Here is a 13,522-nt window from a genome sequence, read left to right as displayed (position 1 = left end):
CATTATATTATTGATATACATAGAATGTACTAGTTTTACAATGTTGCAACTTAAATTGACATTGTAACTATCCTTCCGAATTATCCATGAATCATCCAAATACGAAAATCATAATCATCATCACTAGCACCTGTTCAGTTGGCATTCATATTGGATATGAATGCCAACTGAAAGACGTTCAATGCTTATACATGTATTTACATTTGGTTACAATTTTATTATGAAATGCACAGGAATTTTGCATCTACTTAAGGAATAGATTCTTATTCTGTTGAGGTTATGAGGGTATAATGATAATGGAGCACGTGTAAATTATGTAATCCCGGCGAAGCCGGGTTACATAAAATTTACACGGACTCCATTATCACTATACCCTCATAACCTCAACAAAATAAAAATCTATTCCTTATATTTACAGTTTTTCACGTAAACGAATATTATTTATTCTCGCAACAGTTACATATTTTTTTATTAAAATACCCATAATATTTTCTCTCCCGTTATCGTCAGCGAATTCGATTGAACAGCTGATTGGAATCGAGTCATTCATATGTTCCCATCAAGTGGGGTCATGACCCCACGTTGCCACGCCAGCGACTATTCGCGTAATTATAGAATCGCCGCACGTGTTGTACAAGCATTATACACTGATAATGATAATACTAGAAAGCATGGTTATTGAGTCCATGTCAGTGCAAACTGTAAATATTTAAGCATTAAACTATCTTGCTGTTGCATCTATGCAAGAGCTTTGCAGACAATCTTCATAATGCGCCATAGATGCCATAGGAAGATCGTTTAATGCTTGTATTTACATTATCAACTCATTTTAGGGTCTTTGAATTAACATTGTTTAAACTAGACCAGTAAACTCGTTTATCAACGACGATTTAATCCACAAGATGGAACAGCTATTTTGACGGTGATCAGTTGACGTCACAACGTCAACATTAGCGACGTCATAATGTTCACGTTTTGGGTGTAAGTTATACCGTCATATACTTCACTTTGCCTTGGTTAGTGTAAATATAATGAAATAATCATTCGTTATCGTCATGGATGGAACAGTCATTTGAACAGCCGTCTTCCGTGATCGCAGGCACGACAATTGTGACGTCACAATGATGATAATATCATAATAAGTGTTTGAAGTTCATTGTCTGTATGACTGCCAACTACGTTTGGTAAGGTTACATAGTGGGACTGCAGTGAAAATGTAAATATATATTCATGCATAAATGAGGAGAAAATAACTCAATTTTATTATTGTTTATGAGTCATTTATCAAGACAACAAATCTAAGTAATGAATCATAGTTTTACTTATCCAATATTATCCAAAAATCGAAATATTAGCCTAACAGGATAACAGTAAATCATAACAGACAAATGTCTGCATGATGATAAATATGGCGTTAAGAATGAATTCTAATTGTAATCTAGCAAAGTCATATTAAATCTTATATCAAAACAACACAAATCTGTCTTTTTTCAAAATATAAAAGAAAAAAAGACACCTACTGTAACAATAGTTGAAACACAATAAAGCATGGTAAGATTAACATATCTTGATTGTAAGAACGATGAACATGACGCAAGAGGCTTTACTATATTTATTATAAACTGCTAAACGACCAATGGACACAGTAAGCCATACACGATAAACTACATTCTTAGTAAATTGTCATTTGAAATTACAGTATAAATATGATAATGCAAACTCATTTTCAAGCATGTTAAAAACTGAAATCAGATAGTGACAAGACATGTAAGAATGATTACATATATACCCGAACATGTACACCACATTTACACTCATTCGTCCATCACACATACATAATATCGGCACCGTTCTCACGTTATTACATAAAAGAATGATATTACATATAGTACACTACCGTTTGAAAGCAATAAAAATGTATCGTATTGAATATAGATCTATGTCAGTCTGTTATTCTTGGTAGCACCTACTAACTATACAATAGGCTATCACCATTACTACACCCATGTGCATCTACATCAATGTCATTTGCACCAGATCCTGATTTCAAATATGAAATGATATCCTACTTTCCGCATATAGTGCCAATGTCACATACTTGACACTGAACCATCGCAATATATATTGCAGATATCGTCAAAAGTATCTAATTTATCAGAATTAAGTATGAATCCAAACAGCCTAGAAGCACTTCCTGTGAACAATTCCTGGTCCACATTCGTCGTACTCCTGTTTCGATACCCACATCTGTTGGAATGTGGACAGAGACCCCAGGATAGATCCACCGATCCACACGGAATACTTCCTCTCCGGAGGGGCGATGACCTTGACCTTTACATTGTTAGGTACAATGGCATTGAGTTCTTTCTGGAAACGATCAGCCATACCTGAATTATAAAATCATTATACAGTTTACAAAATCATAGGAACATGGTCACGAGAATTAAGATATTTTTGTGTTTCTATGCCATACAAAAAGAGTTACTTACTTCAAATTATCCATGGAAAATCATTGCGAATAGCAAAACAAAAACAAAACAAAAAATAATAAAGAAAAACAAACAATAAAATCGTACACATTCATAACATTTGTTATTATTGTCTATAATATTGTCTAAAATATACATACCTGGAAACATTGTACTTCCACCGGAAATGACGACATTGCTGTAGAGATCTCGCCGTATGTCAATATCACAGTTCATTATAGAGTTTTGTAGATGTTCGTGAACACCATTCGATTCCATTCCTGTAAATGGACACTAATCGGTATCACAACAATTGATGTAAATATTATCAAAGATTTTAAACATCGATTATCATTCAGATGAAAAAGTCTGAATATCATAAGGACCATCAAAGAAAAGGATATCACTTCATCAAAAAAAAATATCTAAATAGAATACGGTGAAGGCCTTTATAAACTTTAAATAAATAAAACTTACCAATAAAGGATGGCTGGAAGAGAACCTCTGGACACCGGAACCTCTCGTTACCAATAGTGACTATTGAACCATCCGGAAGTTCGTATTGCTTCTCATTTATAGAAGACTTTTCTGATGATGTCATTTCATTTTCGAAATCGAGTGCAACGTAGGACATCTTTTCCTTCATATCACGGACAATCTCCATTTCAGCTGTAACAGAACCATTGGTATGCAAATAAGATTAACGAAGTTTGTGATAAGTAAATAGCTGTTTTTTATCGATGGATATATGTGAAAAATTATTTTTATTTGTTTTCATACTACATCCTGCTGTTTGATTGACCGATTCATTTTCTTCATACCTCTATGTGTCTTGTAAATGATATTCTCGAGTTTGACGGTGCACCAAAATGCTAATAAAACCTTGAAAAAAAGTTACTCACAAGAACTTGTGAAGTTGTATCCTCTCTCGTGAAGAATCCTCTTGAGGTAGGCTGTGAGGTCACGACCTGCCAGGTCCACACGTTTGATGGCGTGAGGGAGGGCGTAACCCTCGTAGATAGGTACCACGTGAGACACACCGTCCCCGGCATCGAAGACGATCCCTGTGGTACGTCCGGAGGCGTACAGAGACAGGACAGCCTGTATCGCCACGTAGAAGGCTGGGGTGTTAAATGTCTCAAACATAATCTGAAAGACATCATTATAAAACAAACAATGAATATAATTAAGAATTAACTTGGATAGATTTTTATGATATGGGAATATAACACAAATATCTGATATCGAGTGTAAATTACGATTTATGATGAGAGTTTTGTGTTATAGTACACTCAGATTTTTGTGTTATATCTTCATAACATAAAAAATATATTCACATTAAGATAATCTCTTCAATATTCAAAATTAATTTTGACTCTTTTGTATATGAAATCATTACGCCGTGATCTCAGCCAATCAGAAGCCACGTTACAAAAGGCGACGCCATTATTTTCATTTATAGCCTGATAAAGTAAATTTTTAAGCCAATGGAAATGCTCGTTACAAGCAAAATTGAATTATCGATACATAAATGAATTTTTCTCTTAATTTTGTTGTTGGATTAAAAACAGATGTCTATCTATTTCCATTTTGTTAAATAATTGATTATCACCTGTATCATCTTTTCTCTATTGGCCTTAGGGTTGAGTGGTGCCTCTGTCAACATGACCGGATGTTCCTCGGGCGCCACACGGAGCTCGTTGTAGAAGGTGTGGTGCCAGATCTTCTCCATGTCGTCCCAGTTGGTGACGATACCGTGTTCTACTGGGTATTTTAGAGTCAGAATCCCTCTTTTATTTTGGGCCTCATCTCCAATGTAACACTCTTTGGCACCCATACCGACCATGGCAATCTGTCAAAGAATGAATATAGACCAACGACAATTTGTCAACTAATGACTATTCATATAAATCATAGATCAATGACAATCTGTCAAATAATGAATATTCATACTAATTATAGACAAAGACAATTAGGCAAATAATAAATAATTGTTCATGAAATTCTTTAAACTTATATTTTCTATCCACGCTTTTGAATTGTTTTTAAACAACTACATCTGTATAATCTTTACGGAGTTAACATACCATACACATTTGAAATGCAGTTGAATATGATATAGTAAGAATTTAATGACGTTAAGAAACATGTCATGAACATTTATAATACAGATAATGTAGTAAGATTTTAAGTATTAGGAACATTAAACTACGTACTTGTTTTGTTTTTATTGTTTATTTACACGAAGTTTGGTTATTTACTTACATCGTATCGCGGTCTGCCTGTAATGGCGGGAAAAACTGAACGCGGTGCGTCATCTCCGGCAAATCCCGCCTTGCACATACCACTTCCGTTGTCAATGATAACAGCAGCAAGTTCATCCTCCAGTATAGACATGGTTTCTAGTCTCAAGTTGTTTCCAACGGCTCCTTGTCACTTGCAACTATACATTGTCACATCATAGTTTCATCATAAGATAATCGTTATTCACAATCTTGAAATTGGAGTGCGTCTAATAAGTACATTTATGATATATGATCTTCGTTTTTTTCTTACATTTGTAAATATTTTAACAAGTAATTTAATCAATATAAAGTTTGCAAAAAAAAGTGCATGGTCAAACCATTTATCAAAACGTACAAAGCATTTGGTAATGGCTGAATCTGCAAATACCTTAAACAGAGAATAGACGGACAAAGAAATCCATCGAACGAAGGTGATTTTATAGACAGCAAAATAACATTTTTATTGAAATAGCAAATATTGTAATAGTGAAAATGGCCAAACACTTTGAAAACTATCGAAAAAATCAACATCAACGAGACAATGTACAGGAAGAACAAATATTCGTACCAAAACCTAGTAAAACGTAGTGCAGCATGAAGAAAGATACATTTTAAACATAATCAATGAATGTAACAATAACAGTATTCATAGCTTATTCTTAAAACAAAAATTCATCAAATACTGCATCTTTAACGAAGCAAAAAATAATGATATTAAAATGCACACAAAAGGAAGAAAACAGTTATCTCTAAAACACCCCCTAATCCACCTCCTCAAAAAAGCAATTAAAAAGCAAAAACAAATAAAAACAAAAAGGTAAATAAAGAATAAATTACAAAGAAATAATAGAACACAAATTACACAGAGATAAAAAAAACGAATAAAATAATAAAAAGGTAAATATTAAGGTAAATATAAGCATTACAAAATTTCTTTCACTAAATATTAAAGAAAACCAGAAAAATAAAGTTCATTTGCTTGTCCTTATTAAATTTCCTTTCCTCTTTTCCTTTTTTTTAATCTTTCAAATTTCACAAAACTATCTAAAAAAGAGGATTAGATATTTGGCATTTTAACACGTTGTTAGTTGCATTCTATAATATACACAAAATAAGCATTGATATGGTGCTATACTTTATAATAAAAGCATCACCATATTAAAAACTTACCTTGTATTTTTTGTGAAATATTTAAAAATTCAGACGTGGATTATCGTGAAATTCCCTATACTTCTGTATGTCTTTAGTATTTCTACGTCGCCTGGTGTCTGAATGTCCATGACCCCGGTTAGAAATTATATAGCATTATTTTTCCTGTTCTGAGAATTCTTGCCGACATATTGATCGTGTTCAGTAAACATTTACCATATAAGGTAGTGATATTTCATAGTTAAGTCTATTTCTCTATATATGTAGTGAAAATCATCGACCGAAATAAACATGAGCAGTCCCGCCATACGACATAAATGCTTCCATCGAGAGTCTAAAAATAGGTATTACACGGTTGGCTGTTACTACTACAATAAGATAGATCAATCGCAGTATATCTATTATATTGTCCAATTAATAATCACACATGTATGGACGTATTATAAGTACAAAACGTGATTTTTTCTCGGATTCCATGTTAAATCATTATTTCAAAATTATATCATATGTAGTAATTTTAATGAGATTGAATCGAACCGACCATGTTATTGTTTATTTTTTGTTGACAATTATTTTTCACCCCGATACACAAGATGCATTACAAGCGGCAAGACATATCAGATAACTTCAGTATAAGTCAGTGAAGATTCCAAAACAAATTATAATTAATTCTAAACATCCTCAAAACAGTAGAAATTCGATATTTTGAGTATTTTAGATTATTATTCAGATCAATACAGAATATGTATTACAAGCAGCCAGACATATCACACAACTTCAGTATATGACCGAAAAGATTCCATAAATGTTGGTGGGGAAGTTAAAAATTCCTCTATGAGATATTTTTAACTTTGTGGCCGTGTTCTATCGAACCCCCATCTTGATATCAATATTGAGATGTTCTAGATTATGTTATGGTTCATAATCCTTTTACGTCATTTTATAAAACTGAATTATGTGTCAATTTGTTTGTATAAAATTTATTATATTACTTTGATATGGTAATATGAGTTTTATATCATTTTTATAATAAATTTGTCACCTTACGGTGGCCATTTTCAATTCATTTAACTCTTTGTTTCCTGTATGTGGAGTGTGCATAAAATATGCTATTATCGTATTACATCGGTTAAAGATAAATATCACGATGTTTAGAAATTCAAAACAATAGAAATTACTTTTTTTTTCTAGAGAGAAAACAGTTCTGGCTTATTCGTCAACTACAACTGAAGTGGGTCGATATAACTTACTACAAACCAACTTATATTCGCGGTGACTTAATTTTGAGTCATATCATTATGCTGTATCTATACATAGATCATTTTCACCTCGATTGACTTTCGCAACTTCTGATTAACCGCGAAATTAAATCGCACATTGAATATAAGTGGGTTAACAGTATCCTCTATACTGTTATTTTTTTGTATGTGATATTTTAATAAGTTAGCAATTTTTGGTGACCAGATAACGGTTTTGGAAATAATTTATTATGCAAAATAGAAAAAAAAAACAGTTTACGTATTAATTTATGTTATTTTAATAGAAAGTTGAAATTATCTCGTATCTGGCTGACAATATAATTAGGATATACAAACAGGTACATGTTATTTGAATTGATGACAGCAACATCATTTTATGATGCGAATTATCATATGCTATAAAACATGCCCATATCATATAATGAAGAAAATATAAGTCTGCTTACTCACAGTATTTAACTAATTTTAATTATTATTAATGCGTATTCAATACTGCGCGTCATCGTTATTGTCAACACATTCTGAAATACATAAATTCGCGATCAACGGCTTAACTGTCAATCATGGACTTGTATGTACACATTTGCAATTATTCGCGAAATTTGCGAACCTTCCATGCAAAATTGTATCTCGCAAAGGTAAAGCGATTTACAGTGTGGACAGGGCCTGGTGACATATAAGTAGGGTTGTTTACGTCTTTGGAACAGGAGAAAATATATTGTTGGAGGTATGAAACAGAGTGAAGGATAATATATGAGCTATGTTATACAATACATACGAAATCCCTGTAGGGCTGTGGTAGGCTTCTGAAAATACCTCCAGGTTTGCTATGACATGATCCAAGGGGAATATAACGACAGTGATAGTAACCCATAGAATATCGAAGATGATAATAACGACATGTCTCGAGATGAAAAAATGACACAAAACAAGAACCCATAAGTAGATAAGTAAGTTTATAAATGTATTGTAAGTTTCAAAGTAATTAAAACAAAAAAGCAAAAGAGAAAAAACAATGACGAAATAGATAATTTAGGAATATTATCATTTATTTAATTGCGTAAGTATCCTACTTCATAAAATGCATCTCAAATGGATAAGTTAACGATCGTATAATGTACCAAGCATGTGTCAATGCTTTATAGTCTCTAAATCATTACAACCTGAATTCATTGACATCCATTTATATATACATATATATAATTAGATATTTTTATCTATAAATATCCCTACTTAACGACAGATTGTTGTTTACATATGACTCTCCTGTTTTACGGGAGTCTCAGATGTACTTGACATGTCATGCTCAACACTTATAGGAGTGTGATTACTCGCGTAACTAGGTGGCGCTGAGGCGACTTTTCCATTTCCGCTTCCGCTTGCCATCGGAATAGGCCATACGGAGTTGAGGTGTCCTGGCCTTAAGAGAGGACCGGTTCCGGAAGCGTACGATGAACCTTCTGAGTATTTTGGAGGTTCCGGTGTGTAGGGAGGGAGACGAGAAGCATTGTGAAGGAATAGCTGTGATTCTCCAGGAGGGACGACAACTTATCAAAACAAGGCAAGAAAGAATAAATTAATAAAATCGTTTCTTATTTCATAATTATATATATGTTAGCGTTCAGAATCCTTCTATATAATTTTATTTATTTTAAATGTTTGTTTCATTGGTTAAATAATAGTTAAACAGTATCGAAATTATCCTAAATCTGCTCCGTAAACAAAATTCAGCTGTAATATTTCGTTAATTTCATTAATAAAAATGTTGAAATGTTTTCAAAATACAACCTTTTCTTTCTCAAAATAACACATCTAGAAAGGTGCACAATCGCAACGATTACTAAGGAAACTAGAAGTTAATTACCCTGTCCGTTTATAATTGATAACTGTCAACAATTATGGTTATTTATCTATTTGAGAACCCTGTCGGCCGACGTACCGTATGTGATGGATGACCGCCGACTCTCATGGTCAGCCGGGATATATTGTACCGCTGGCTGGGCGGCTGGTTGTACCACTGTTGTCCTCTGTTTCTTCTGAGCCTTACAGCAGAACAGGACGAGGATAACGACGACGAGGATGATGAGGATAGCAGCGACGACAAGCAACACTAAGAGCGTAGGACTGGATCACAGAAAAGTTACATTTGTAATTAGATATACCGTCATCATACATGGGATTTTATTAATGATGATCAATACTGATATGGAGTAATGGTCATGGATGATAGCGATTAAATAAATAGATGGATGATATGATGATGTTGATGATGATGATGATGATGATGATGATGATGATGATGATGTATTGTTTACTGCTAGATTAATGTATAATTAACTGTAAAAGACACTAATAAAAATGTCGAAAATAAAACATCATGAAGAGTCTTCTGGAGAAAATAATATTACATAATATGAAATATATTTGTATAACCTTAAATGAACATTAACTCATAATCTCATTATGACGATGAACCATACCAGCAGTCAAGTTATTTAAGGATTAACCTGAATATTGAATATATAACACAAAATTCTCAGAGTATAAAGATTTATCCAACTTAATCCTTATGATTTAATATTTTATCTGTTATTCTCTTAGATATTGTTACACTGCCGTATCGACCAATCAAATACGACGTTATAAACGTTATATAGGGTGACGTCATTTTTAACGTTATTGTCTTATAACAATTAATTAAACCAATGAAAATACTTGTCACAACTAAGATAAAATAATATAGATATCATCTATTCCCTTAAAATCTCCTCATGTTGATGAAGCTGTAATATTTCTCGTGGAGAAATGTTTTTTGAAGATTTATTGACAGGGAAGATCAATAAACTGTATGTACTCACTTGAAGGAGCAGCACTGCTGATCGTCATACGGACCACAACAGTTATTTTCACAATACTGCACCCCGTCCCTTGTTAGGCAGTACTCCTGTCCTCTCACAGCTGGGGAGAAAATACACTCATCGTCAATCAAAAACAAATATTCTAATTCAAACATTAACGAGACCAACATATTAGATCGTATTAAGAATGTAAAACGCAACGTGAAGATTTTTGTATATTTCCTTAATGCCATCGGATGTTCCTTTCCGAACGAATCAATCAGAACACCGCATACCAAAAGTAAAATGTTCAAAAAGGCTGAAACTACAATCCGATCCATTATTTACAAAAAAAAAAAAAAAAAAAAAAAAAAAAACACCCGTTCACGAGTTATATCCCGCTTCCCCCGCTGAAGGAACATTGCTCAACTATATAAATCGTATAAAAAACAGTGTTCATGAAGACATTTGGAAAATGAAGTTCAAATGTCAGACACTTTTTAGTGAAGGAGCTTTATCACATAATGCTGTCCCGTTTTCTGAATATGGGAACGTAGGGTACATATCACTTCATATCGCACACAAAATTAACACCGAAATACAACAATGCGTTTCTTTATATTAATTTTTAATGATATAAATGATATTTGTAAAATTACTGTTATAATGGACTTCATGTGAGTAATTTTAACGCCATAAAGGTATATCTATGCCATAAAAATCACAAAAAAGTGATCTTTATGCATAACAGCATTTTATTTGCAAAACACATAATCATAATGCATTACATACAATAATTTGCCAATATCATATCGGAAGTCTACCAATATGTTTCTAATATACAATTTCAATGTAAAATATGTTTTGAATTAAGCTAAAGAAATACTGATGCTTACCTGATAACGAAAGATATAGACATACAACTACGAGGCCCCAGGGAATCATCGCCGCTTTCTTCTATCTTGTCCCTACTTATATGATTATAAAACGGGATTAGTGTGTACAGGTATGCTGATGGCTGGTCTATGACGTCACTATTGCCCCCGTAACATCGTCCGGAGCAGCAGGTATGTAGCCTGTCATGGCGAATCTGGTACAGTTACACGCGGCGATTGACAAGATAGATTAAATACGTGTTTTACCTGGTCATTCATCTCCTGTGATTTATCGAACCAGTGTGATGATGAGTGGTCATCCCTTGACCATCATCCCATCCATCAATTAATAGTCATTATATGTTTATATAAATCTACAGAGTATGAAGTCGTGAATTTTGGATGTTTGACCTCCGAAGTTCAGGAGGCTGGAATGATAGCATTATAGCATGCTAAACAGCTACAAACTGAACATAAGTGTTTAAGCAGATATTAATTTGTTTATCTAAATTTCTCTATTTGATCTTCACACTTTAAGACTTTGGATATAAATTGGAAATCATATTATGTAAAACACTATGAATAAGTTGATGGCGTGTTTTAATAACTCGAAAAACAAATATGAGATCCTTATAAGAAGAAATATAGAGTTATATATTTCAGGCATCTTTTTACAAGAGGGTTTAGAAAAAAAATATTTGTCTTTTGCCATGGTCGCCTTAGGGCATGGCATTTTAATAGGGGGTAGGTAACGAAAAGTCCCGCCGGACCAAAATATATCTTCGATTATCAAGGAGTTGCTATCGCGGTAGTCGAGTGGGCAAGATGTCACGACATATGATCACAAGCCCTCTTCTGGGTTGCGAGTTCGAATACCAATTGTGACAGTTGTCAGGTACTAACCGCTGGTCGGTGAGTTGTTTCGGGGTACTCCGACTGACTTTCCTTTAAAAAATCTGTCATGTCCTTAATTAATGATCCTGGCTGTTAATAGGACGTGAAACTAATAAATAAAATCAAACCAAATAATTACCGTTGTTAAATCTATGTCTGATTTATGTCACAGCGAAACTGACGGTTCTGTATGCGACATGAAATAACAGGTATATTGGCCCTTTGATACATCAAAACAATTGAATAACGGTACAAAGTAGTTGTAAAGTCCCCAGAACTGCCTTCATTTTTACAACATCATTTTAAAGAGGCGGATATTACGATGGTACTAATACTGTCTGATCAGGCTCCGATTTCTCGAAACAAAAGTGCCGACTTAAGTCAAAACCACGTGGACACTCGGTTCTTGGCCATTGCAGATCCGTCGGCATTCTTGGCCACATGTGTCTTGCTATAGTGGTAAACATGATCGGCAGACGACTGAAAACAAAGATTATAGTTGAAGAGCAAAAATAGTACACAATTCGGCGAACATTGTGTGAATACATTCATGTATTTCACTGTTAAAGGACAAGAAAGCCTATAGAAAGTGATGCAAATATTATGTGATAGACGACTTGGTCAGTAAGGAAAGCAATGTCATTTGTAGGTATTATCCCATTGTAATGAATTGTGGTATTCCTCAAGGCACGATAATGTACATTACAAGAAGTTTGAAGACGAACTTCATTGTATCTTCTGAAGTACGCAATACGTCAACATCCGTTCAATTCAATAAACCATATCATTCCTTTACCGAGGAGAAAATACGTTAAAGTGAACAGTCGGGCAAGGATGGCTAAAGTCAGTAAAAATGGTGTGAATGTATCCAGTATAATTTCTTATGAAATGGAAAAATAAAATCTCTCGTCAAAATCTGTCTGCGTACGAAGAAATTAATTTAAAGTATGGGAATTCTAAAACGTCCTCCCGGCTCACTATGTCCGTTGTTACATTTCCACGCAGCCTCGCTTTCAATGCTTTCAACTTTTCTTTACTTTAATGGTCAGAACTGGGAAACTAAGCAGAACTTGACCGTCGTATTAATATGTGAGAACTTTTGGAAGGCCAATGAACGCATTTAGACTGGTTTTCTTTGCCCGACTATTCACTTTAAGAAATATGCTGTGTTAGTATATTTTAATTCAACTAATGCGATGATATGTGTTTACATGGTGACAAATATCTAACCTGTTGTTGTAGGTCAGTAGGATGTTACAGTTAGTAGTGCATTTTAGTGAAGAAAAATTACTTTGTAGATTAAATAAAGAAATTATGGACACTTCATGTTGTGATAGCAGTGAGAATCCTAATGTACATTAATGGACAATATTGAATGTATACTTAAGTAATGACGAAAAGAATTATTCTTTAGAATGAATGTAAGGGTAATGAAAATCCGTCTTTAGAATAAATATAAGAGTGAGAAATAATGTACATATGTATTTAGAATCAAATATTTACAATATTTCGTCCAGTATATTTGATAGTAAAAAGTATTTTGTTGGATAAGAACCATTACGTGGAATAAAAGAGATTATATAATTATTCTTTTTATTACTAATGTTATGACATTAAGATATAATTTTAGGATTAATATTACACTAGCAAGAATGATTATGTAGAGAAAATGTGATGACAATTAACACCAATAAGCGATAACTAAAATGAGTGCGATGAATGTCTCGATAGTTTAACAGAATACTGTGGTTGTTG

General features: G+C 33.4%; 2 protein-coding genes across 3 annotated transcripts; both read right to left on the bottom strand.

Annotated features, from left to right (window-relative positions):
• Positions 1-1,594: 1,594 nt before the first annotated feature.
• LOC138304757 (actin, cytoplasmic-like) lies at positions 1,595-6,200 on the bottom strand. Of its 2 annotated transcripts, XM_069245014.1 has the most exons (7): positions 5,924-6,200; positions 4,734-4,911; positions 4,081-4,320; positions 3,371-3,617; positions 2,946-3,137; positions 2,630-2,749; positions 1,595-2,387 (listed from the first exon to the last, which is right to left on the bottom strand). In XM_069245014.1, exons 2-7 carry the CDS (start codon positions 4,863-4,865, stop codon positions 2,182-2,184), a joined length of 1,137 nt encoding a protein of 378 aa, XP_069101115.1. In that variant the 5' UTR covers positions 4,866-4,911; positions 5,924-6,200; the 3' UTR covers positions 1,595-2,181. The 2 variants fall into 2 exon arrangements, with proteins under 2 accessions (XP_069101115.1, XP_069101116.1); XM_069245015.1 differs by lacking the exon at positions 5,924-6,200 and having other exon boundaries at positions 4,734-5,623.
• A 1,989-nt stretch (positions 6,201-8,189) lies between these two features.
• On the bottom strand, positions 8,190-11,063 carry LOC138336782 (uncharacterized). Its single transcript, XM_069286347.1, has 4 exons — positions 10,895-11,063; positions 10,020-10,119; positions 9,101-9,285; positions 8,190-8,708 (listed from the first exon to the last, which is right to left on the bottom strand). The coding sequence occupies exons 1-4, from the start codon at positions 10,941-10,943 to the stop codon at positions 8,413-8,415; spliced, it is 630 nt and encodes a 209-aa protein (XP_069142448.1). The 5' UTR covers positions 10,944-11,063; the 3' UTR covers positions 8,190-8,412.
• Positions 11,064-13,522: the final 2,459 nt, after the last annotated feature.

This window comes from Argopecten irradians, chromosome 12, assembly GCF_041381155.1.
Source record: "Argopecten irradians isolate NY chromosome 12, Ai_NY, whole genome shotgun sequence".
Classification (NCBI taxonomy): domain Eukaryota; kingdom Metazoa; phylum Mollusca; class Bivalvia; order Pectinida; family Pectinidae; genus Argopecten; species Argopecten irradians.
The sequence above is the reverse complement of the archived record's forward strand: the minus strand, read 5'-3'. Positions and strand labels throughout refer to the sequence as shown.